Source organism: Talaromyces proteolyticus (genome assembly GCF_021365285.1).
Source record: "Talaromyces proteolyticus strain PMI_201 chromosome Unknown BGW36scaffold_5, whole genome shotgun sequence".
NCBI lineage: Eukaryota > Fungi > Ascomycota > Eurotiomycetes > Eurotiales > Trichocomaceae > Talaromyces > Talaromyces proteolyticus.
This window is the reverse complement of record NW_025764281.1, coordinates 1,251,564-1,275,610: the sequence shown is the minus strand read 5'-3', so window position 1 is coordinate 1,275,610 and position 24,047 is coordinate 1,251,564. Positions and strand designations below refer to the sequence as shown.

Here is a 24,047-nt window from a genome sequence, read left to right as displayed (position 1 = left end):
AGTTAAAAATACAGTAAACGGGGCCGGAATAAGAAACAGAAAATATCATTACAGAACGAAGTAAAAAGGATGAATTTCAAGGAGTACAGCGTTATCTAAATTAAGCATATAAATTCTGAGGCCAATGGATCTACATCTAATATCATGGCTTGTGCAGCCTTTCAAATTGTCTAAGCAGCTCCTTTCCATAATCATTTCCATTGGGGGTTCTAACCAAGGTATGAATGTGGAAGGGCTGAGGTTCTGTGTTGTTCAGGAAGACTCCCGTATGATGGTCAAATTCGATCATCACCACGGGGGAATGCACCTTATAATAAAAGGGACGGCCTGGGTCAGTGCCTCCAATCCAGCAGAAATACGTCTGATCCCAATGCGTGGAAATATCTTCCATACGTGCCGATAATGCCTTGGGCGGAAGATAATCGAGGGTGAGTCTGATTATCCCCCGAAGATGTTCTTGTTGGGATGGAGAGAATAGACTACACCGCACCCCTTCGTACGGGATCACTCGGTTGTCGTGGAATGCACCACCCAGATGTCGTTGGTCAGCTCTGTGGAACCGGGAGCTCGGAATCGGTGGACTGGATAATTCCTGATAGATTTGAACCCGTTCGTACAACTGTTTATCAAAGGAGCGCACCAACGAAACACCGAGCGCTTCCTGCTCCGCAAACAGAACTGTGCCTTGGTCGGGTCCCTCGTCAATGATATTTGGCTCTGCTCCCATAAAAACCGGAGAGATCACCACTTGGGAAGCCAATACAAAGCAATTTATGCAGAGATGATGGCCATAAAGTTGCCAGCCCCATGGTAGAGTCAACGAAGGCGTCCCGAACAGAAGGAGATTATATGAATGTTCATTGAGGACTTTGGTGCCATCGACAACTTCTCCCAGGAATGCGTTCACTTTCATGCAGCCACGGGCTTTGGCGTATCCCGAGCGAGAAAGGCTAGCTTTCATGAGGTCATAAACTCTCATAATGATGTTTTCATTCACCTCTTCGAGTCGCAGCCCGTGCTTGAAGATATAGATTTCAGGGTTCGCCCAGGAGCGCCATTCAGGAGCGCCGATCGGGTGAACGAGAATTGCTTTCTGTACCGGAGACACCGCACTGAGTAGTCTCCGTGCTGCATCCACCATGGCCGCCGTGGGAGCCCCTCGATCTTGACCAGGGATAGCCAGAGGGAATAAATCAGGTTGAACTTTCCCGTCCGTCGTAATCCCCCGGTACGGCTCCATGTACAGTTCCTTCCAAGTACTCATCCACTTCTCCATGAACGGTTCCGCACAGCGAATATTCGCCCATTGATAAGCATCGGAGTTAGCCAGCTCCCTGCTTCGTTGAGTATCTCTTGGTGGTATGTATTGTCGAAACGCTCTGACGTCCAGACTGCTTAACATGTTGACTTGTTTAAAATGTGTCAAATATTCGACCTTTCGTGAAGTGGATCAAATTGTTCTCGTAGGCGAGCAAATGCCGACTGATATATTTAGAGTGAACATATCGATAAACACTTCTTTAAAATTCCACATTTTGACGTGCCGCGAGAGTTTGTCGGAATGGGTGCATACTCGCACATTGTGGGGAGTGGATAAGGGTTTAGTTAATCTCACTAGACTAGAGTATTTAGATTAAAACCTTTCGGCTCAAGAATCTATGGGACTTCACGGAAGGATGAAGGAAAATTGCTAGTCATAACCCCGAAACCATCATGGCGGATTGGTCTCAAGATCAGTTTATGTCGAATTGGGACACCACTTACGTGTCGACGAATGTACAACCTGGGGCTGCTCCATATACCAAGAACTTTTTCTTAGATATCCACCAAGAATTGGCGGCGGCTGGAGGTGAACTGGAAAAGATCTCTGCATGCATCATTGTAAGGTTTCTCCAGTGAATATGGATTAGAGGACATCTGCTGCTAACCAGAGTCGTCTGCCAGGCCGCAGCTAGCATTGCGGTCGGCCGTGCAGATATCGTGGGGAAATTTTTTGATGATGTTACGACCGAATACACGCCAGAAAAATCTGAGGCTCTTTTTCTTCGCATTCGAGAAGCGATCTCAATCATTTTCCCCTATGTCGGAATACCTCAATGTATTCCCGCCTGCTATGGGATGATTGGGGTTGTGCAAAGGAAGGGACAGGAATATGCCTCTCAGAAGAAATTGCGTTCTCCCAGGGTAACTGAAGAGGATGTTCAACGCGGACAAGAACTCCGACAACGCATATACTCCGGGGTTGGTAATTCGGAAATCTTTAAATTGATGGATGTATATTTCACGGAACTATGTGAGACTTTCTTTTCCCTTCCCTCCCCATTCCCCGTATTTTGATCTAGATCGAAAAAAGTAATTTCTTTTTGTGCACAGTTTCTTGCTCGACCATGGTCACATGGGGCTATCTCATTTCTAATGCAAATCAAGAAGTGTTTGAGGTGACCGAATCACACTTGATCGTGGCATCCGCAATTATCGCACTGGGTGCCGCTCGACAGTCAAAAAGCCATGTTAAAGCAACCCTAGGGATCGGCAATTCGGTTAATGATGTTAAGCGGGTTGTGGCCGTTGTGAACAAGATTGGGCAGTGGGCTGGTAAAGATTTGATTCTACCAGATGTAGACAATTGTGCTCAACAGTTCCAACGGCATTGATACTAGAACTATACTCTGTTTTCCCCATATCGTACACCAAGACAGATCACGACACCCATTGATAGAAAATCTAGTTTTATATTCTTGAAAATTCCAGAGTCCAATTATATCGTACGTTGACAACTAATGCTCTTTAGACAAGGATCGTTGGTACTTTCTCCGATCTGTAGACCAGACGCAGCGGAAATTTGGTGGGGCCTTCCAATGGGTACATACATGCATACATAACTTGACAATTTCCTCCTGAATTGTGGGCAGAAGGTAATCTGACATATAACGTTATTCAATCGGAGAGTTTCTCACACTCTGGAAGTTCAATCCACACATTCACATTCGCAAGGGAACGATTGAATGGCATTTACAAACTTAATCCGGTTCCGGGACGAGGCTGGCTCGATCTGGTATGGAGATATTCCAGAAGAATTCCTGGACAGGATCGTAGGGTCCCAAGTCCCGATTTTGGAAGGCGATCTATTCGAAGACACTTTAGTCTCAAATGGCCAAACTGCAGTTGTCCAACAGGTATTGTATCGGAACCTCACAAGATATCATTGTTTTGCGGTAGCCGAGAGTAATGTTCAGAGTAATATAGGTTTTATGTCCCCTGGAAAAGGTGCCTTTAATTTTATGTATCGGGCTGAACTATGCACGGCATGCCCAAGAGGCGAATGTATGTAAATGGTGGTGAATCCCATTTTAATTGGCAAAGGGTTGGGGACTAACTCTAGGCATGCAGCTTCCAATCCCTCCAAGCCCGGTCCTTTTCATCAAGCCCCCAGGTCAGCTCCGAAAGATTGCCTTTCTGAGAGGAAACAATGTTCCTAACCTATTATCAACTTCACAGCCGCGCTTGCAGGTCCTTTTGACGATATTAAAGTTCCTCCACATGCACTGCATTTAGACTACGAGGTATTAACCTAGACGCGCACGGGGAAGTTTAATGAACACAAGGACTGATTGCAAAATAGGGAGAACTCTGCTTGATTATCAAAAAGGATGGCAAAGATATCTCGGAAGCGGAGGCAGATGATTATATCCTCGGTTGCACGGCAGGAAACGATGTTTCATCACGATACTGGCAACGTCCTCCACATTCCGGCGGCCAGTACTGCTATGCCAAAGGCTTTGATGGATTTGCTCCGATCGGCCCAACGATAAGAGCCACCCAGAAAACAGACATGTCCAACCTGAGACTGGAAACCACGGTGAATGGGGAACAGAGACAGAGCACTATCACTAGTGATGTGCTCTTCAACCCGCGGCAGATCGTCTCTCATTTATCTCGAGGATACACATTGAGCAAGGGAACTGTAATTATGACCGGAACGCCCGACGGCATCGCTGGTCGAATGCCAGGTCAACCGTGGCTGCAAAACAAGGACGTGGTCCGCGTGTCTATAAGCGGAGTTGGAAGTATTGAGAACAGAATTATTTCCCCTTGATCTACACTACTTTGGTTCCATGAGGTACATTTATATCTCCATATATGCTGGGATTCAGAAAAGACGAATCCCGAACTCCTCATAGAATGGTCTGACATGATCTAATTTCCTGAAAACGATCCGATAAAGGTTCTACCCTCTACAACTAATGAATACGTATCTAATTTTATAGAACATATAAAACTTCTTGCTTGGACAATCGAATCAGAAACTTGGATCTTTCGGCTTAAAGAAACTAGAATATCGGAAATCTAGAGATTTCTATGTACAAACAAGTGTCATATTCCCTAAGGTAGGTCGTTATTCTGATAGGTATCTCGGTATCCATCTTATGGGAGATCCTCACAGAAAATAGGGATGGATGTTATAGGTATTTTCCTCCGGGAATTGCTGAAGGGTTCATGGCTATTTGTGAGAACGAAAGGAGATTACAATATTTATAAAGTGAATGTCCATTTGTTAAAAATAAATCTTTATTAATATACCAAGTTACAATACTGGATAATGGGACATTGACCTCCAATAACATTCTCATCTGAGTGGCCATTATATTAAATATATACACAATTGAGTAATCCAAAAAAAATATTAACACATTCTACGAGCTACTATATATAGAGAAGATGGTCTTTGTTTCACGGTAGTGGATGCTGGCAAGCGCTCACGAGGATGAAGTTTCATCAAGAGCAAGGATATGGCTAAAAGCAGATTTCAGGGCGGTGGAGGGGTCCTGGGGTAGATCATAGCTTCGCCAGGCAACATGGCAATCGGGGCGAACGATCAAGGCCCCATGTTCAGAGAGCTCGCGTCGAGCCGTCCACTCACCCAGCACATCATCGTACTCGCAGCGGATTCCAACAGCGTAGATTGACAGATCAATACCCAACCCTAGTCCCTCTGCGGCCGCCTTCCATGCTGCGCCACTAATTCCCACGATGAGACTGAAACGACCGTGGCCAACAACATCCAGAATGGAGATGCGCCGACCCTGGTGCTCTAGCCAGGCGTGTGGGAGGTACGCGCCGGGATGCGTTGTTGGCTCGTAATTGAGAATGGGGTCTCGCGTGGACTCAGGGTAGGCGGTTCCGTCGTCAATGATAGCCTGCGACTTGTACCGCTGTCCAAGCTGGATTCCGAGCGCATTGGATCGGTAATTTTGTAGATAGACCGCTTCAGTGAGAGCAGATCGGCGCTGTGAACCCTCGGGACTATCAGAGAACAACTCCTGCATCACCTTGCGACCCTCTTCCGCCGTCTGCCCACGCCAAAAGCCCAGCACACTGGGCACACGCGACATGTAATGGAGGGTCTTGATGGCATGATCCACTACCTGTCGGCCAATGGGTTGCCGTTCCTCGTGGTAACTATCGAGAAGGCGCTGGCCCGCGCGTCCGGACAACACTAGAGCGAGCTTCCAGGCCAAGTTGTATGCATCTTGGACGCAGGTGTTGCTGCCAAGTCCGCTGCTGGGTGGATGCCGGTGAGCCGCGTCCCCAGCCAGGAACATATTCTTTTCGCGATATGTGGTTGCGACAACGTTATTGACCTGCCACTTGTTCACTGCTTTTACTCGAACGGGGACGGCCTTGTCGCCAATCGTGTAATGGGCATGGCCGATCACCTTCGAATCCGAGAGGTCAGGCTCCCCATCAGCCGGATCGTACTGCCAATTGAGCACCCACTCTTTGTATGGATGTACGCAGATCCATGTGCCTGAGCCCACCCAAGAGTCATTTCCCGGCTGCATGGTCCAGTAGATTGCGGCGGGACGATAGGCTGTATACCGCGTGAGATCAGCTTCCACCCATGCGCTCACCATGGATTTCAGCCCATGTTCGCCTTCAAACGTGAACCCTAACTCCTGAGCAACGAACGAGCGGGCCCCATCGGCACCTACCGCATACCGCGCAGAGATCTCGTATTCTGCTCCACTAAATCGTTCTCGCACCCGACCCTTGATTCCATCAGGTAAATTTTCGACGTGGACGAGTTCGGTTGCCCAACGAACATCAGCTCCTTTCTCCCGTGCCGCAGACAGCAAAATCGGTTCTAGTTCATGTTGGGACACATTTTGCATCTCGCATGGGCTGGCCGTGGCGAAATTCGAGACCTGATGTGAGCCCGTGCCATAGCAGCTGTACCGTGCGATCTCCGTCCCCGCCAGGTTGGTAGCAAGCACGCCGCTTCCCAGCTGTTTCAATGGGGTGGAAACGGCCAGCACCTGTTCCTCGATACCAAGGTCTCGAAAAATTTCCATAGTGCGCTGATTGGTGATGTGGGCGCGTGGTGTTGGTGCCGTTCCGGTATGTTTGGATATGGTGATTGCTCGCACGCCGAGCGAAGCCAAAAGCACCGCCATGCTCAACCCTGCCACCCCGGCTCCGACAATGAGAACATCTGTATTAACTTTCGGATGATGGAAAAGGCATGGATCGGTTAGCTCCCCATTCCTGAAATAATCAGTAGAATGTATTAAAACACATGTGCACATGCTTAAAGATTAGAGCAGAACTGGACATACGTGGTACGGGAATCCTGATCGGTGGACATTTTTTCTCATTAGCAGAGTAGTTATTGTTGTTGTAGTTGTTGTTGTAATAGATCCTTTAGTGCCTGCTTAAAACTTTGTACAAAATTGATAGTAAGAAAGAGATTACTGGCACTACGAAATTAGACATAGAAAATAGAAAACGGCATTACGTCGACCGTTGATTGGCTTTGTATATGACTTTGTGGGCGTGGGCGTGTCAAGGTGGGGAGCTAGTCTCATTGGACGCGCGACGGGGAATTTACATACTAAGTCGTCCTGCGGTTAAATTCTACATTCAAGATATCTGTTGAATTCAAATGGCGCCAACACAATGTGGAGGGAGGCCAGATTATCTGCTAGGGAGAGCCCAATAGCAAAAAGAGGGCCATTTATATCGTTCCGTTGGGAAGTCCATCCCAAATACTCGTCCATACAGGTATATAATCTGAAATTGGTCTTGTGCCGCTCGCTTGTGAAATACGTTACTACATATATTGAGTGAGCCCATGTCAGAGTTTGGATGAAATTTGTTGTCCGCTAAGGTCCTTTTAATTTAATTTAAGTTTTTTTTTTTTTTTGAAAAAAAATATGTCTCTAAAAGGAACAAGCCGCAACATCATCGTTGCGGGAGGCAGTGGGAGGCTGGGTAGCTATATTGTCTCAGGCCTTCTCGCAAAGGGCATCCACAATATCAGTGCCATTAGCCGTGTCGGCTCAACGGCGCAGTTCCCTTCTGGAGTGACGATTCATCGGGGATTATATACCGATGAGACATTTCTGAATACAGTGCTGCAAAAGCAAGACGTTCTCATCGTCTGCCTGGCCAAGGCAACGCTGGACTTTCAGTTGCTTCTCATCCGTGCAGCTGCCAAGGCAGGGGTGCCGTATGTTCTGCCATCGGAATATGGGGTGGATAGCTCCAGCAAAGAAGTTATCAAACATCTTCCTGTAATAAAGAGAAAAGTGGAGGCCCGAGAGCTAATTGAAGAACTGGGAGTGAGCTCCTGGATTGCTGTTGCTTCCAATCCCTTAATTAGCTTCCATGTCCGCAACCTCAGGCTGGGAATTGACGTCAAGAACCGCACGGCCACAATATGGGATAATGGAACCCGAAAACGGCCGCTCACCACGCTTGAGATGCTTGGAAAAAGCGTTGCTGGCCTCTTGAGTCTCCCAGAAGAGGAACTTGCCACGAACAAGAATCAGCATGTCTATATCAGTTCATTCTACGTTAGTCAGCGTGATATACTAGCTAGCGTCATTCGAGCGACCGGAACCAAGGAGAAGGACTGGACAATAGAAAATGTGAAGCTAGATGATTTTCTCGCGGAGAAACGGGCGGAATTCGACCGAGGCAACCTTCCCATCATAGAAAAAATGATTCTTCTGGTCGCCTTTAAGGATGGACTTAATGATTTTCAGTCGGTTGTCAATTACAAGAGACTTGGCGTCGATCCGGAAAGCTTGGACGATTTTATAAAACAGGAGGTGCGCGATTACCATCTGTAAGTAGAGAGCTGTGTAACTAGAATGCCACATACTTGAAAGATTACTATATTCTAAGAATTTACATATGTAAGGCAGTCGCATGTCACCCGATTAAATGAACGTCCAATTATAGTGAGAAACGTGACCGAAGCTGACTGGTTTGAGATGTAAGATTTACCAGCATCTGCAGGGAACTGATATTACTCTTGTACCCGCGATTAACTTTCTCAGTTCTATAAGTGGATGTATACCCGTAAGTTCTGGGTCTACATAAATTGATTTCTTAAAACCTATATCAACAGAAATTCGTTATATTAATATACTTGACATATGACGTACGGCACATTAAATAGTACTGTAAAGAGCTAGGTCAGAAGTCAGATCAGCCAATTGTCAAACCAAGCTATAGACTGCAAGAAGGCCTGCTCCCTTGCGAACTTTTCCGTCTTGATAGATGGATCGCAGCGGACTGCGAAGCCATGACTCACGCCCGAATAGAGGTGAATTTGGTATGGATTCCCATTCTCGTTTAGAATCTTCTCGGACTCATGGCGTTTCTCGGTGGGGAAGATGGGGTCGGTCTGCGCAGCGGAAATGGACAGTGGCCCCGTAATCGCCGCCAGCTCATCTTTCTCGACAAAAGAAGGGTGGGCAACATAGCCAACCTTGATACCGTTTTTATAGTGGCGAACAACATACTGCCCGATGTTAGTGGAGGGAAGGTGGTGAAGGCTGGGTGTGTGCCTGAAGGGCGACCCTCTAAAAATGGGAAACTCTACCTTTGCTCCAAAACAGTACCCAACAGCGCCAATATTACTGAAGCCGAGATTTCTTTTGATGTATTCCAGAGCATCTTCAATGATAGAATCGACTTCTTTCGGTGTATGAGGACCTTTGCCATTACGTCCCTGAGTCATCCAGCCCATAAGATTGAAGTCGGCCGGACGGTTAAGCTCAAGGGCGTCGCCGTTGAAAATGTCAATAACAAGGGTAGTATAGCCATTGGCTGCGAATTGATCCGCCATAAGTTTGCTGTTAATCCAGATTCCCAGGATATCTGGAATATACAAAATCGCAGCGTTTTTACGTGCCACACCAGCAGAGGGGGTGGCCAAGTACGCGTCATGCTTGCCTTCCACTTTTACCGACTGTCCGTTCGCTACTCCCCTACAGAGATGGAATTCCTTTAGCTTCTTTGTTCACTTGTCATAGCTTTAACCAGGAGGAGCACCAGATGTGGCATCTCGATCGGAAATTTACTTACCCATGCGTCACACCGACAGTGCAACATTGTGCTGGATGATGGGAGGCCATTTTGCGTTCAAAGCTTGGACATCCGTCAACAGTAAATCTTTGGGTCACCGGTCAATGAAAAGGAAGAGAATTGAGAGTTGATAGACCAAAATACAGATAATCGTGTGAGGATCATTACCTTTTATGGTGATTTTTGTGTGGGATGATGAAACGACCGACGTATGCTATCGTCGCTTTTGAAACCGAAGCCGAGAGTCTTCCCCGTACAAACAACTACGCCTTGCAGCTCTTTTCCCGATTGGGATTTATCTGCTCAATGGTTCCCTAACAAACGTATCCGTCAGCATCCACCATTGGCGCCCCACGAAATGACACCACGAAATGAAATCTTATCAAGAAACGTTAATCATGTTGATCGTCTGGTTTTCAGCCACTGGATGATGAGGTTTTGAGACGGAAATGGGAGACTGCAGTAGAATATAAAGAGAAGAGTGGTAGTGGCTATTATGATCGATTGGGCTACATGAAATTCGAAGATGTTCAAGTAATCCATGACGCTTTGAAGGGATATGATGGACTGAGCCAATGAGTTTTATCGATATGCTTTATAAAGCCATGACGTTATATTGATTTCTGCTATTCAGCCACCTCGATGCTCTGATTCATAAGAATGTGGAACTTTCCCCATGTCTAAACTTTATCATCAGTTGACTGACTTATCCGGTGATACCCAAAACACACGATTTGTATACGACTGGCGACAGGAATAAGAAAGTATACTGCGTACGGTCAAAGGAACGAGCATGACCGAGGAACAAGTTAAAGCTTTGTCGACGGGTGTACGTATGAGAGCCATGTATACTCTTGATGTGGCACTAACATTGAAGTTTAATACAGACTACCCTTCATAGGAACTGTTTACGGAAACCCTGCGAAGAGGTGTGTTTGTGCCGGAAACAAACAAAAGCTCCGAGTCATGGAGTGGCAGGGAAAGCAACTCAGATTGGTTGTGGACAAGAATCGACAAATTCAAGAAGCGATTCAGATATAGAGCGAATATTTTAACAGCAATGAGCCGTGTTGTGGCAATGACATACGCATAATCTTAAGCAATATCTCCTCGCTAATGGGTGAATTGAAAAGTAAAGTCGTATGTTGGCAATGGTCTAGAACTCGAACTTACGCCGTGATAAGAGGAGCTAGGGATATAGAAAACTCAGGTACATTTCTGTCACGGTGCTTGTAGCTAGTATTGTATGCAGGTATACTTCTTATTGAAATGATATACCAAGGTAGCGTAGACTTAGACTTGAGCATAGTCTCAGCTCGATAGAAGTCCTAGCCGCGCAGCACGATTGAAAAACTCTCAGGGTGGTGGGATTCCTACCTTTACGGTGGTGTCTGGTATGCGTTCTCATCGTTTGGCCAGGAAATAAGAATCCCCCTGCGGTGGTCGCTGTACGCATGCTGTTGGGTCTTAAACCCGAAACCTTGATTTTCACAAGGGTTAGAGTAGGTGGGACTCTGTGGGACAGTCCTGTGGGATCTGCGGGTCTGTACGGGATATGCCAGACGATTGAGTGACTAATATACAATTTCTGTCAAGCTTTCCCACCCAAAAAAGCGCAAAGAACAACAAAAGGAAGGGAGGTAAAAAAAATCAAATTCTACTTCTTTTATTGGCAAGTTTCGGTCACTATGTCTACTCCTCAATACACTGAGGTCCCTGCCAGGGCCAAGAAAATCATCGAAACCTTCATTCCACCACAAGACTTAATTAAGGAGAAATCTCAAAATTATGCATCCGTCGAGCCACGCAGTGAGGATAAAGAAGGTGACACTGAAGTGCTGGATGGTGTCACATTCACCCATCACTTTGTGGAGGTGCCAGGCGATTACGAGACTGTGCTCTTTCACTACGTGGAAGCTGGATCGGGAGAGGCAATCGTTTTTCTACATGGGATTCCAGACAGCTGGTTCCAATGGCACCACCAAATGGCCGCCTTAGCCAAGGGAAACCGCTGTGTGGCGTTTGACCTGAAGGGCTACGGCCAGTCAGAGAAGAAGGGTGGTGATTACCGCCATGAAGGCGTCGCGGAACAGATGTACAAAGCTTTTGAGAAGATAGGACTGGCGGCATCCAAATTTAACATTGTGGCCCATGATCGCGGCACCGTCCAGGCGGACTATATTGTCGCAAAGCACCCTGAAAAGGTGCTGCGTTACGGGCGAGGTGAGCAACACCTGTATCACTTTCATCCGTCACTCGCGCCACAAGGCGACCTTTTCATGGATCCAGAGATGATGCAAGATCCCAAGCACTTTGTGGTTTGGATCTATACCTGGATCGCCGAGCGACCCATCCCGAGAAACGAATTTGTTCGCATTATTCAGGAATTCTCGTATCCAGGCACCGTGCGGGCAGTGCCTCGATACTTCAACTCGTCCACTTTCCGTGCCGAATGGCTTGATCGGCGGAACCGATTACTTGAAGCCATCATGTCCCCTGTTCTGGTGATGGAAGGTTATAATAGTAAGACTCAGCCTCGGGAATTCTACGAGAACTGCAGGGAACATATTCCGAATGCGAAAAGCGTCGACGTGGTGTATCTTCCAGGCGGTCATTTTTGGTCTATGGAGAGCCCAGCTGAGACGACTGAAGCTATTCGCCAGCTTCTTGCCATGAGAATTGATTAAATAGCCGCTACAGAGAAATTTGCAATCATCTCCTTCACGTCCCTCTTTGCTTCCGTACTTCGTGCCATGATCCATGTTGATGGCCGATGAATATGCTCATTTGAACTTCTTAACATAGATTTTCAGAAACTATGACAAGCAAGGTCGGGGTTTTTATTGACGCTGGTGGTTGCGGTAAGCTTGATAGGCGGTGACAGGGTTGTCAACCATTAATAAACAAGTAACTGAATTGTAATGGATGAAAAAAGGTCGATAATCCATAATTATCGAAAATTTCTTGGCATCAGGGCCTGTGCATAGATTTTGAAATGTAAAAGCTTTTTTTTTGACGCATTTTTTTCTAAAAGCTCGCTTTTTTTCCAGTGTTTTAGGTATTCGGTCAATTCAGTAACTCCAGCTGATCAATGTGTCCTTTCCTATAAGACTCGTTTAGATTCATCACTCATTGCTAGAATCGATAGGATATGAATTGCCATATCTCAAAACCTTGTCCAGCGTTTTGGTGTTGATCTTGGCACCACCATGCTAGAGGACTCGTTCTCATATGGAGACCTGGAGGAGCGATATTCATCCAACCCACCGACATTTGCTGGCCGAGAAATCTTACCTAGAAGTTGAGCAATTTTCCAGTCGAGCAGAGTACAGGTATACCTGTACCGACTTGTTGTCGATGTTTACGAGGGATTAATCTTAGACTTGATTTTGATTTATTTGACCCTTTGCAACTGACTGTGTTTATTTAGATATTGGTGAACATGACATGGCCCCAGCATCAGTTGATTGTTCCAAAACGAGACTAAAAGCTACACATCAGCTGATATAATATTCGCCGCATCGTCACCTGTTACACAAATGTTAGCAAATGCAAGATAAGCATTTCCATCACATAGTCGTACCAATTCTTCGGCACTCGTCAGGTAAATAGTAACACAACTGTCGAAACCCTTCTTAGTCGCGCCAACTTTTATTGCGACACCATATCCTTGGAGCATCTCGCTTGTATCGAGTCCTAGGATGTGCAAATCCAACAGCCTTCTCTTCTGGTCTCGCGCAGATAATTTTCATCTGCGTTGGATTGTGTTTCATCTCCGGCGGGAAGACGTCGTAGAACATCGCTGTGAATCGCGTCTCGTACACTTTGATCTTGTTGTCGCCAAATTGTTGACGTGCCTGAAGCTTGGTCAACCCGACTATGCCGATTTCAGGGTGCGCGAAGATCACTGTTGGGATATTCTCGTACGATAGACTGGATGATTTGAGTCCAGGCGGGCCAAAAAGACGTTCTACGAGTTGCTGTCTGGCAGCAATAGCGACTATTATATCCTATTGTGTCAGCTACCTTCACTCATAGTATTAACAACCCTTCGTATGGAGTAGAAAATTTCCCACGTACCAGGCGTCAATTCCGTCTGGCCCGTCATGTCGACTAGCGCGCGTAGATCCCCCCGAAACGTTGGTGTTCTGGAACTCGTCCACAATAACATGTCTGCTGTGCGTCTGCTTGATATCTGGGATGCTTGAATCCAATTTCTTAATCTCAGGTGCCCGCCCGATAGCCTATAGAACCTTGTTGACTTCATGCTCTTTACTGTTGGTATCAATTTACTTAAGTAGCTTATCCGTACTTATTCTATATTTCAACAGCTGCACTTCATCAAACTTATGTGTAGCATGTGAATCTTCACACCCATGGGCTTCATATCGCTCCGTTATGGTCTGCTGAATCATGGGTTTAAATTTGCGTATGAATGTCTCTCCACCGATGAATATATGGGTTTTAACGCTAACAGCTGCTAATACGCTGGCTCATTCAACCGCGATATAGCCAGCTTCAACGATAGTCCATTTCTTCGGCAGCTTCTCCATCTCAAAGAATCTGTCACTGATAATGCCGTGCTCGGCACCCTTCACATTTGGGATAATCGGGCGATCTCTGGCTGTAAGATATGCTTTGCTGTTTATCTCGATTTCCATGAGTTGTCTATGGAGGTGATCTCTATAATCTTGGACTTTGATGAAGCGGGAATGGTCATGGTTTAGATCGATTCCCTCCTTGGCCTAGTTATTCTCGTAGATGTCGTTTAAGCGCTTGATAGTAGCATCGCGTAATTGTTTAAAATGACCGTAATCCATGTCAACGTCCGTAGGGAGGTTGTAACCGTAATGGCGGCCGGGTTGTATTTTCTCATTAATTGAAGTGAAGTTCCAGGTCATCGTCTGCTTACTCAACATTCAGGCATGTCCTGTCCGAACGGCCGCTTTCAACAATCAGCGTTTTCGCACCATATCAGCCTGCTGCCCGTCGCGCACTACCGCTACCACCACTACCACCCGATGACAATTAATCATACGTTTTGGTATCGATTGGCGCCATCGTCTGGTACTCCTTGTGCTGGCGAATGGCGGATGAGAGTGACGGAGTTGGCTAGATAGAGAGGTTAGGCCGGGGAAGTTAGCAAATTGGTGTGATAATTTGTTAGGATCCAGGGTTGCGCCGGTGTCGGCATAGATGGCTCCTGCAGCGGCGGATGTAAAACTATCTCCATGGGGAAACAACAGTTGCTCGAGTTATGGTGGTAGTAAGAGTAGGAGAGGAGAGAGAATACCGATGCAAATCTATGATGAGGGGAATTTTATTTGTAGGTCACTTGTGACGAGCAAGGAGTGGGAAGAGGGGGAGAAAATTGATTAAGCAGTCAGTTTTTAAGCAAATCCTTCAGGCTCAGACTCCTTCTCAGCTACTAGATGCGGTCCATTATTAATGATATGACAAGTTAACCTTTTGCCAGACATAGTCCTTGATCCACCGGTGTGTTTCCGTCCAGGGGGTGCCCTAGGGCCCGCCCTGTGCGGCCAGTTTTGATACATTTGGTACCCAATTATCCCAAACGGAACTAAAACTCGATGATTCAGCCGATAAATCATCTGTTTTTATTATTCCTTGTTTAGTCCCATTTGTATGGACTAACCGTATTCACCAACATTTGCCTGGATACCTTATACTGTGATGCATATAACCGCTGAAAACTGAAATGGCTCTCAGTTTCAGCAGAACACAACGGAAAATGTCTGTTTTGTTCTGTTTCGATGGTCAGAAATTGGGAACATCACGCCTTGGCTTTTCTGCAGGATTGTAGCCTACCAGCCATATCTAATTTATAAAGGATCCTGTGCCTTATCATATGCAGATTTTGGGGGCTGCTTGAAGTACTCTAGCATCTTGACTAAGAATCGGCAATTCCTCAAAAACGCCTTGATGCTGTCTGCTGTCTGTTTGATGATATCCTCACACGACTCTTTAGCTGTCTGCCATCTCCATTCTTGATGTCCAATATGGACCCTTTGCGATGCAAGCGTGTGCTCACACTAGAATATAATTTACGAGTTTTGGTCTTGCTGACAAGGATGCGATTATAAAAATAGCAATGAGTATACAAAGCTTCAAAGCTTCAGAACTCTCCTAAAGGCCCAAGAGGCAGGGTAGAATAAATAAAGCAAAACAAAGCAAACAAAACAACGCGTTCCAGGTAAAGAACGTGATGTCAAACCATGACACCTTCTGCCGCGGAAAGGATTATGTCAGCCGCATTTCCCGCCAGCCGCGGATCGTTATGCTAGGGCGGAGGCAACCCTAATTCTAATTCTTGGGGTGCCACAAAAAGAAAGCGGCACCTGGGGAAATTGCGGGCCAATTGCGGTGGGTTCTAGTATGTACAACATTGCGGGAACTTGGGGAGAAGGCAGGATGAGCAATATCATGACCAGGGCCAGTTCACTACAAATTATATAAAATGGGAAGAGAGGAATACCCAATAGCGAACAAAAGAGCCAAAGAGGAGAGTTTGCCATCCAAATATTTACAACACACGATTTCTGTCTTGATGTCTAATGAGATTCCATTTGAGGGTTAGTTTTCGCTACTTGTATACCCTTACGGTGGTAGAGATGTCTGGTACTAAACCGAGGTAACTAGATTGGAGAGATGTCAGCCAGCTCTCCTTTGAATGGGCTGACTGTTACGACGAAAAAGTGAGAACTGAAAGCATTTTTGTTAAGCCATGCGAGGAGCTGACTGCGCACGATAGAACTTTGAACGTTTAGCAAGAATTCTTGCCCCGACTTTGAAAGTACGCACGTGTCGTGGAGCCATGCTACCTGATTCCAATCTTACTTACCACTTGCCTATTAGATCGACTATACAATGGTTTTTGGCAAGTCCTGGAGATCATTGCCAGCAGCCGATTTTGTGAAGATGATAAGCAACCCCAAGTTGTTGGGCAACCCCTTGGTACAAACTCAGCATTTTCTTGGAGCCTCGAAGTACGAAAAAATTTCTGAGACTGAAATTCACGGTACTCACCAAATTCGAGCTGCCCACCAGAAGTATATTGAGCCTGACAAAAAGAGTGTTTACGCAAAGGGCCATGGGCATGCGATCATGGTCCACTTTTACAAGAAAATTGATGGGCAGTGGAAATTTGCTGGCCTTAGACCAACCGTTCGCTGGAATGAATTCGAAATGGACAAAATTTGGAATAAATTTGACATGGAGCAAATTTGGCCCCCCACCGATGCGTAAGGCCACATTTTACGGATGGATTGAGCCTTGACATACATAAGTATTGATCTCTTAAGTCAGTATTAGTCCTTGAATCCAGCGATTGGCTGTTGAGTGATCCTGTATATACCTTTACATTTACCTGTCAGAAAGTCTTATGCTCAATATCATCATTCTATAGTTACACCCTTGCAAGCCACTAATCCTTATAGGATAGATATCAACCTCCGATAGTACTGATATGATATTCGAAAATCGATAACTCCCCCCTCGGTAGGCTCTGTCTCTGTTTTTATCCCAGACCACAAATATTAAACACCCCTCAAATGAGCCCCCTTCTGTTCGGCACCAAAATTAAATACTGTATTTTGGAAGAATCATTTGTCTGTTTAGAGCTTGTAGAGTTCAGCTGTTCGTTTTCAATGCCTAGGTACAGAAGGAACGCGGAAGAGCATTTCCATGATATTGGTTCTACTTACATAGAATATAGAGGATAGATGTTTTTATTGTCTTATTTCCAATATCAACTTGGACTTTAGATATATAGTGGCCGGAAAGAATTCTGGGTAACAACTTATCTAGTACATCTGTTTAGTTTCTACTGCATAAGCCTGCCATACACAACCAGCAACATTAACCTTGCCACATGTCTGCAATGCGAGTCAACAGTCACAACACCAAAGAACTCTCTCTTGCCACATGGCACTTAAGTTAACATTGAAATTATATGTCTATAAATCACAAACGTTGCGAGGTGGGTTGAAGTAGACTTGCTAGGACGAGGCCCTACTATGAGCCATGGATCCGAGATTTCCGACCTTCCATGATAACCGTGTTTATAAATGTGGTGGGTATTTGTATCAGTGCCTGAAGTCGCTGTGGGATGTCTCTATAACCTTTCCATGGCAAGAATACAGGATTGAAAGCTTCCAGGAATAAAAAGGAACCACCAAGGGAGTTGGGGTATTGTGGTGCTGAACAAATATGCGGAGACTTCCCCCGTGGAACTTCTCACTTGTGGGACTTCTCTCTTGCGGGGCTTCCTCATTTGCGGAGGTCGATGATATGGAAAGTAGAGGTTAAGTACTTATGCGATTGCAAAGCTCTTTACACCACATCCACAATCACATCGTGTTCGTGTCTTAGTTTATGTGTCGAATACCGTAGCAATGAAGGTCCTTGTTACTGGTGCTAATGGTTTCTATGCCGGGGCGGTGATGGACCGTCTGGTTCAACTGGGAATTGACTTTCATGGTACTGTCAGGAGTGGAAAATCCGTTGCTCCGTTGAAACAACGTTACGGTGACTCTATCACGATATTTATTGTTCCCGATATTTGCAATGAGTCTGCCTTCGTAGAATCCATCAAGGGTTGCGACGCTGTCCTTCATATCGCTTCTCCTTTCACCTCCAAAATGAATGACGCTAAAGACTTCTTGGATCCAGCCATCAAAGGTGCTTTGTCTGCGTTACAATCAGCTGCAAAAACACCATCCGTTAAACGAGTGGTTATGACATCTTCCGCATCAGCCATGATTGATCCGCAGAACGAGTTGGGCTTTTTCCGACCTGGATATACGTATACGGAAAACGACTGGAATCCATTGACCTATGAGACCGCTTCCAAATCTTCAGCTTTCTCCGTTGTGTACACAGCATCGAAGGCCTTAGCCGAAAGAGCGGCATGGGACTTCATGGAGAAGGAGCCTCGGTCTTTCGACCTCGTCTGTATTAATCCAGCCCATACCTGGGGTGAATACTCTCAATATGTGCCGTCGCCAGAGTCAATGAACAAGACAAACTCTGACCTATCAAAACTAATAGATGGGAAGCAAGAGGATGTTCCTGCAGTGACTTTCCCCTGGATGACAGATATTGGCTCGGTTGCAGATGCCCACATTGCTGCGCTGTTGCGTCCGGAGGCCAATGGCCGCTATATAGTCGCTACTGAGTCAATGGACTTTCAGCAGGTGGTTGAAACCATGCACACACATTTCCCTCAAGCAGAGTGGATCAAGAATGTGCCGAAAGGAAAGACCGGAGAGAGGAAATTGAACTGTTTCAGGTTGGACAATTCTAAGTCCCGGAGAGACTTAGGTCTGACCTTTCCACCTGTTGAGAAAGCAATCATTGATTTTTGCAGAAAATACCAGGAGGATAGAAAGGCATGGCTGTAAATACTTACCGGTTGCATTGCCGAGACTGCTGTTGTGATACGAAACCCTGTCTCGGAAGAAATTTCTACTCCACGAAATGATCAAGACAGGTTTCCGATCAACCTGGTTGCTGAATGGTGTATATAAAGTCAGAAGTTACGCTATCTGCTCTGCAGAAATTAAGCAATGTTCCTCTGACCTACAACGAGCATTCCAATCTCACTGTACGGATAAAGTTGTAAATTTTAAATAGTACTTACTCCCGTCTGGGATTGCCTTTTTTCACCATGTGTGCACTCATCGCCATTAGTCCATGTTTAACATTTTAATTTAATATTCTGTTACATAGCTTTGGAATAGGGCCTGGGTTGATCACACGCTTAGAAAATAATTTGGCCCATAAAGAAAATCGAAGCCATGCTACCTCCTTTCAGTAAATGATTTTATTTGGTGCCCCCTTTGATAGCGAACTGGCCCTTAGTATTGGCACTGCTATTACCTAGATAGGGTGGTACTGAGGGCTTCCTCTTCTTGACATATAGCTGTGTATCTTAGTCGTGCCGTCTTATCCATCCGCGTAGTAATGGTTTATTCTGACGAACGGCGCATGCTCATAACAGATGGATCTACCCGGAGAAGGTACCTACATGTAGAAGGCACCTACATGTTTCTTCCTAAACAAACAAGGCTTGGTTAGATACCGGTCATAGCATACAACTCAACTGCACACTAGTTAGGAGGATGCGTACGACCTCAGGTCGTGAAAAGCTTGAGGAAGAAATAACAAGCGCGGTAAAATACGACCTATCTTCTTAACAACGATGACTTCGACACGCCAGAAAACGCACTCAAATTGACTCGGTCTCTGTTTTCTCGACTAGTCAGCTCTAAACGGTCTGGTTCGTGGTTAAAACTGATATAGACACTCTATCAGCGGTACCGTAGCAACTACCCACCTCCCACCTGCATTCACGACCTCGCCCTCGGCCTAGTTCCCGCCGCCATGGTTGCCACTCTGGTTCCCGCAGCCCTCGTTGTCACCACCCACGTTCTCATGGACCCTCATTCCATCCTACTGACATTTTCTTCGCATTCACTTAAACATATTCAGACTCCACGGCAATTTCTGCCCAACAATTCGACAACGATCATCATTCATGACCATGACGACCAAGACTGTCGTGGCCTTTGACCTATATGGCACGCTACTGTCAACAGACTCCATTGCCAAGCAGTTAGAGAAGCATTTCGACGCGGCTAAGGCGAAGTCCATCTCTACGCTCTGGAGACGGTACCAGCTGGAATATACATGGAGACTCAACAGCATGGGTAAGCCAAACCTGTATACTTGCGCTGAGAGCATATTTAACGTTTGCCTAGGGTGCTACGAGGACTTCTCGAGCATTACTCGAAACTCGCTGCTCCATGCCCTGGCAGAACAAGGCGAGGAGCTGAGTGATAGCGAGATCGCTATTCTGATGGAAGCCTATGACAACCTATCAATATTCCCCGATGTGAACCTAGCCCTGAGCCGAATCGCAACAGATCCCACCATCCAGGCCGTGGTGTTCTCCAATGGGTCTAGGACTATGGTCTCCAACTCCGTGCTCTGCTCCAGAGACCTAGCCCCGCAAGCCAACGCCTTCCAGGACTTCATCACAGTTGACGAGGTTCGACAGTATAAGCCATCCCGTACGAGTTATCAGCACCTCGCCCAGAAGGTCGGCAAGCAGCCATCGCAGATGGGCGAGGTATGGCTTATAAGTGGTAACCCATTCGACATCGTTGGTGCACGTAGTGTGGGCATGCACGCGATCTGGATTGATCGAGCCAACAGAGGATGGCAGGACGCTGCTATGCCGAATCTGCGGCCCACGGCTATTGTATGTAGCTTGGGGCATATCGTGGAGGAGATCAATCGCCACCGCAAGTCATCCTATTGAAAGGATAGGAGATCAGGGGATTGTAGTGACGCCGTGGTGCTTATCATCCTACGCCTTGCTTTTCCCGGTGTCGTCCTTATTGTAGGCTTCACCACAACCCACAAAACCTAAACTCACGCGTGGGCCGCCAATTGGGCTTTCCAGGATGGTAGACGGTGCAAGTGTCATGTAGTTCGCAGCCATATAATCCAACAGATTTTGTCTGTATTATTAGGTCTTTCATTTACATGTTAGTCTAATATCTTGAACATTAGTTTCCTAAGGCCGGGAATTAGATTATGGAGAAATTTATTTAAAAACTTCAGTTTGATTATTCTTGCTAATGATACTCGTAGTAACCATCTTTTGCATTGAGTTATGAAACCACTATTGAGGCCAGGAAATTCGCACCAACGTATATTCCAGTTTCCTCGGAAGAAACTAAACTCAAATCACGATGGCGAATGAACTGTATATGCGCCACTGACTACACCCGCCATAATACTCGCACAAAAAAGCAAGGTTGACTCTCCCCTGTAGCAAGTGACGCTTGTAATATATTGAAATCCAGAGACGTATTCTGACAAACAAACAACATGTTATAGATAAGTCATCTATGGATACCATTCTTGCACGAATGCGTCATTCGCCTGACGCAAATCCTCAATACAGGAAACGAGCTAGGTCATAGTACTCATCTATCACAGGCAAAGCAACTGCGAGCTACGAACGGAGTGAATTCGCTACAGAACAAAACTATGAACCGGCGAGCGGAAGGTTAGTTACACTCTATTTGATTTTAAATATCAATTTCCAAACCGAAATAATAACGATATACCAAAAATAATCGGTACTATGACTGATGCATTGAGGCCTTCTATGTTGGAGAATACCAATATTTTCTCTCTTCTGACTGAAAGAAGTAAATTCCAAACCCAAAAATTGTGAGTTATCTGGCCTTTTCAAAGCGATTATCAGTCACGTTTTGGTACGCAAGGAAATTAAGCGAAAAGATGGACAATGGTGTTATAATCCCGATTTATTTTGGCGGAATAATGGGAACTTCTAAGTAGCTCCCTTCGAAGGAAATAGAATGCTGGCCCTGATTGCAACCAGTTCCACCGCGAGGTATCCGGTATACGGGGCCGTACTTCTCATAGTCATGGTCTGGAAACACAATATTCACCGGAGAATATTCCCCGAAGTCGTGCCCTTGTACCATAACCTTCAAAGTCTCGCCTGTTCGGAAAAGCGTAGAAGTAGGTTGAAGCCCTATATCGACTTCCACCGAACGACCCGGAACAAGTGGCTGCTGATCTTCTTTGCGGAAAGTAGGCGCTACTTCGTCGCCGGTAGGATTAGGATCCAATTTCCGCAATGAAGCCCTCAACCAACCCCATGACACGTGGCCATCGTTGATATACGTATGATAAGGGAAGAAGACAATGTTCCCGTGGCGGTCTAACTTCTGCAGCGTCACAAAAAGATCAGCGTCACTTCCTTCAGAGATTGAAATAATGAGGTGTAGACGCGAAGTTCCCGTAATCTCGGTTGGTTGACCAAATGTATACTGCCAAAAGACGGAACCAGTCTTGGCTTCATATGTCACTAATCCATTACTAAACCGTGGACCGCTGTTTGTGACCAGCTGTTGGTCGTTCCCTAGGTAATACCGGCTTCGGATTGTTCGGGCCAGTGGGAACTCATTCTCACTGCGCCAGCTGCCAGCGTAGTGTTTCTCGGTTGTGTGAAGGCGTACAGCTGGCCAATAGTCAATGGACTTGGCGGCATGTTGATCTGGACCTTGGAGAGTTCTGTGAAAAAAAGCCAGCTGTCGCTCCAAAGATTCGGGAGTAAGCTGCCATTCCCATTTGCGATACCTATGAAAAGGAGGAACCAAGTTAGAGTGAATACTAATGCCATGATGAGGCTATACGCACGGGTGAAGCTCGAGAAATTTCGTCTTCGCGCTCGCCTTGAGGTAACCCCGAATAGATCCAGGGCAATGAATGCCCCTGTCACCAAAGCTTGAAATCACATAGATCGGACATGTTATTTTTGTAACATCGGGATCCAATCGCTCCCAGAATTCATCAAAGGTCGGGTGTTGAAGGGCAGCTGAGACTAAATCGCTAACTGGGGATTTTTCCGCATTTCCGTGACTCAGATAAACATCTTGCAATACCCTCACAAAGCTCAAGTGGGGAATGCCGCCCTTGTAGTAGATATCACGATACGTATCAGTCCACCCGTCCTGCATAATGATGGACGACAGATGTGGTGGATTTAACGAAGCCGCGAACCTGGTTTGAGTTAGTGCATTGAACGTTTCGCTTTCGTAGAGTCATACCACTGGATAGTGCCGAGTGCACTGGAGCCAATCATTCCAATATGCCCGTTCGACCATCGCAGCGCACCCAAGTGCTCGATAACGTCGTATGCATCTAATGCATCAACTGGTGTCACTAAGGTTGTCCTGGTCCCTTCGGATGCAAAACTTCCACGAGAATCAACGATAACGTAGATAAATCCATGCTTCGTCCAGAAAGCAGGATCTGAGCCCTCAAATGTGCTGAATTTAGACATGTAAACACCATCATAGCCTGCATCGAACTCTTTGCTCGGTGGTGTTTTACTCTGATCACGTTCAGAAGGGACCTGTTTGCCGAAGGGAGTAATAGCCAGGACAATGGGCCATTTTTCATTGCCATCGAGTGTCGTGTTCAAGGGCCGGAAAATATCACCCCGTAACTTAGTGCCATCACGGACTGGAATGTCTTCATTATAGATGATGGACATACCCTCTTCATTGAACTCACGGTAGGAAGGATCAAAAGTGGGGAAGACTGCTTTTGGTCCCTTAGAGGGCTTCGAAGGCAGAAGTTTGTCATTCAGAGCAAGTTGCTCCAGAGTCTGGTTAATTGCTCCACCCATAACTGAAATGCGGCTTTCTTAATTGTCTGAGAAAGAAAAGACACAAATTGTTAACTGATGTGGGTGCTTATCCGTAGACAAAAAGCTTATATATATATGCACCTTACACCTTAACAGCCACGTGGGGGATATTTTCAGTCAGCTTCAACAAGCCGTTATCCCGCAGGCATGTCCCGCGGGTATATCCCACAGGGCAGATAATTATTCATACAATATTTCGGAAGATGCTAGACGATAGAGACCAAGGGAGAGTAACATCCTGCTTGATAGCTATCTAAGTGACTGCTACTCTGAGAAAGCAAAACAGTGTTGTACTGCTCCACCAGGTTATGTGGGATATATTCGGCGAGACGACATTTGATGTGGGACTGGGACCGCAGGATTTGTCCTGTGAAGATTGGTAGCGGTGACA

At 46.1% G+C, this 24,047-nt stretch overlaps 12 protein-coding genes across 12 annotated transcripts; 7 read left to right on the top strand and 5 right to left on the bottom strand.

Annotated features, from left to right (window-relative positions):
* Positions 1-142: 142 nt before the first annotated feature.
* BGW36DRAFT_293720 (uncharacterized protein) lies at positions 143-1,402 on the bottom strand (the record flags this gene model as incomplete). The annotated part of the gene is made up of 1 exon (XM_046211026.1): positions 143-1,402. The coding sequence occupies one exon, from the start codon at positions 1,400-1,402 to the stop codon at positions 143-145; it is 1,260 nt and encodes a 419-aa protein (XP_046073193.1).
* A 311-nt stretch (positions 1,403-1,713) lies between these two features.
* Positions 1,714-2,654, top strand: BGW36DRAFT_426420 (uncharacterized protein; the record flags this gene model as incomplete). Its single annotated transcript, XM_046220267.1, has 3 exons — positions 1,714-1,881; positions 1,945-2,293; positions 2,374-2,654. 3 exons carry the CDS (start codon positions 1,714-1,716, stop codon positions 2,652-2,654), a joined length of 798 nt encoding a protein of 265 aa, XP_046073192.1.
* A 351-nt stretch (positions 2,655-3,005) lies between these two features.
* Positions 3,006-4,096, top strand: BGW36DRAFT_426419 (uncharacterized protein; the record flags this gene model as incomplete). The annotated part of the gene is made up of 5 exons (XM_046220266.1): positions 3,006-3,176; positions 3,247-3,324; positions 3,391-3,433; positions 3,499-3,563; positions 3,623-4,096. 5 exons carry the CDS (start codon positions 3,006-3,008, stop codon positions 4,094-4,096), a joined length of 831 nt encoding a protein of 276 aa, XP_046073191.1.
* Positions 4,097-4,757: 661 nt separating this feature from the next.
* Positions 4,758-6,646, bottom strand: BGW36DRAFT_426418 (FAD binding domain-containing protein; the record flags this gene model as incomplete). Its single annotated transcript, XM_046220265.1, has 2 exons — positions 4,758-6,546; positions 6,618-6,646. The coding sequence occupies 2 exons, from the start codon at positions 6,644-6,646 to the stop codon at positions 4,758-4,760; spliced, it is 1,818 nt and encodes a 605-aa protein (XP_046073190.1).
* Positions 6,647-7,214: 568 nt separating this feature from the next.
* BGW36DRAFT_396433 (uncharacterized protein) lies at positions 7,215-8,135 on the top strand (the record flags this gene model as incomplete). Its single annotated transcript, XM_046218164.1, has 1 exon — positions 7,215-8,135. The coding sequence occupies one exon, from the start codon at positions 7,215-7,217 to the stop codon at positions 8,133-8,135; it is 921 nt and encodes a 306-aa protein (XP_046073189.1).
* Positions 8,136-8,491: 356 nt separating this feature from the next.
* On the bottom strand, positions 8,492-9,428 carry BGW36DRAFT_396421 (dienelactone hydrolase; the record flags this gene model as incomplete). The annotated part of the gene is made up of 3 exons (XM_046218161.1): positions 8,492-8,812; positions 8,894-9,281; positions 9,379-9,428. The coding sequence occupies 3 exons, from the start codon at positions 9,426-9,428 to the stop codon at positions 8,492-8,494; spliced, it is 759 nt and encodes a 252-aa protein (XP_046073188.1).
* Positions 9,429-11,066: 1,638 nt separating this feature from the next.
* BGW36DRAFT_358244 (alpha/beta hydrolase) lies at positions 11,067-12,065 on the top strand (the record flags this gene model as incomplete). The annotated part of the gene is made up of 1 exon (XM_046213952.1): positions 11,067-12,065. One exon carries the CDS (start codon positions 11,067-11,069, stop codon positions 12,063-12,065), a length of 999 nt encoding a protein of 332 aa, XP_046073187.1.
* An 803-nt stretch (positions 12,066-12,868) lies between these two features.
* BGW36DRAFT_396420 (uncharacterized protein) lies at positions 12,869-14,279 on the bottom strand (the record flags this gene model as incomplete). Its single annotated transcript, XM_046218160.1, has 9 exons — positions 12,869-12,906; positions 12,952-13,057; positions 13,095-13,378; positions 13,459-13,474; positions 13,518-13,601; positions 13,632-13,648; positions 13,691-13,817; positions 13,881-14,123; positions 14,205-14,279. 9 exons carry the CDS (start codon positions 14,277-14,279, stop codon positions 12,869-12,871), a joined length of 990 nt encoding a protein of 329 aa, XP_046073186.1.
* A 1,630-nt stretch (positions 14,280-15,909) lies between these two features.
* Positions 15,910-16,670, top strand: BGW36DRAFT_339972 (Scytalone dehydratase). Its single transcript, XM_046213054.1, has 4 exons — positions 15,910-15,971; positions 16,039-16,094; positions 16,151-16,192; positions 16,255-16,670. The coding sequence occupies exons 1-4, from the start codon at positions 15,947-15,949 to the stop codon at positions 16,642-16,644; spliced, it is 513 nt and encodes a 170-aa protein (XP_046073185.1). The 5' UTR covers positions 15,910-15,946; the 3' UTR covers positions 16,645-16,670.
* A 1,122-nt stretch (positions 16,671-17,792) lies between these two features.
* BGW36DRAFT_396432 (uncharacterized protein) lies at positions 17,793-18,800 on the top strand (the record flags this gene model as incomplete). Its single annotated transcript, XM_046218163.1, has 1 exon — positions 17,793-18,800. The coding sequence occupies one exon, from the start codon at positions 17,793-17,795 to the stop codon at positions 18,798-18,800; it is 1,008 nt and encodes a 335-aa protein (XP_046073184.1).
* Positions 18,801-19,832: 1,032 nt separating this feature from the next.
* BGW36DRAFT_416260 (HAD-like domain-containing protein) lies at positions 19,833-20,722 on the top strand (the record flags this gene model as incomplete). Its single annotated transcript, XM_046219341.1, has 2 exons — positions 19,833-20,108; positions 20,160-20,722. Exons 1-2 carry the CDS (start codon positions 19,937-19,939, stop codon positions 20,720-20,722), a joined length of 735 nt encoding a protein of 244 aa, XP_046073183.1. The 5' UTR covers positions 19,833-19,936.
* A 1,018-nt stretch (positions 20,723-21,740) lies between these two features.
* Positions 21,741-23,635, bottom strand: BGW36DRAFT_396416 (Alpha/Beta hydrolase protein; the record flags this gene model as incomplete). The annotated part of the gene is made up of 4 exons (XM_046218159.1): positions 21,741-21,851; positions 21,888-22,581; positions 22,642-23,004; positions 23,052-23,635. The coding sequence occupies 4 exons, from the start codon at positions 23,633-23,635 to the stop codon at positions 21,741-21,743; spliced, it is 1,752 nt and encodes a 583-aa protein (XP_046073182.1).
* Between the last annotated feature and the right edge of the window lie 412 nt (positions 23,636-24,047).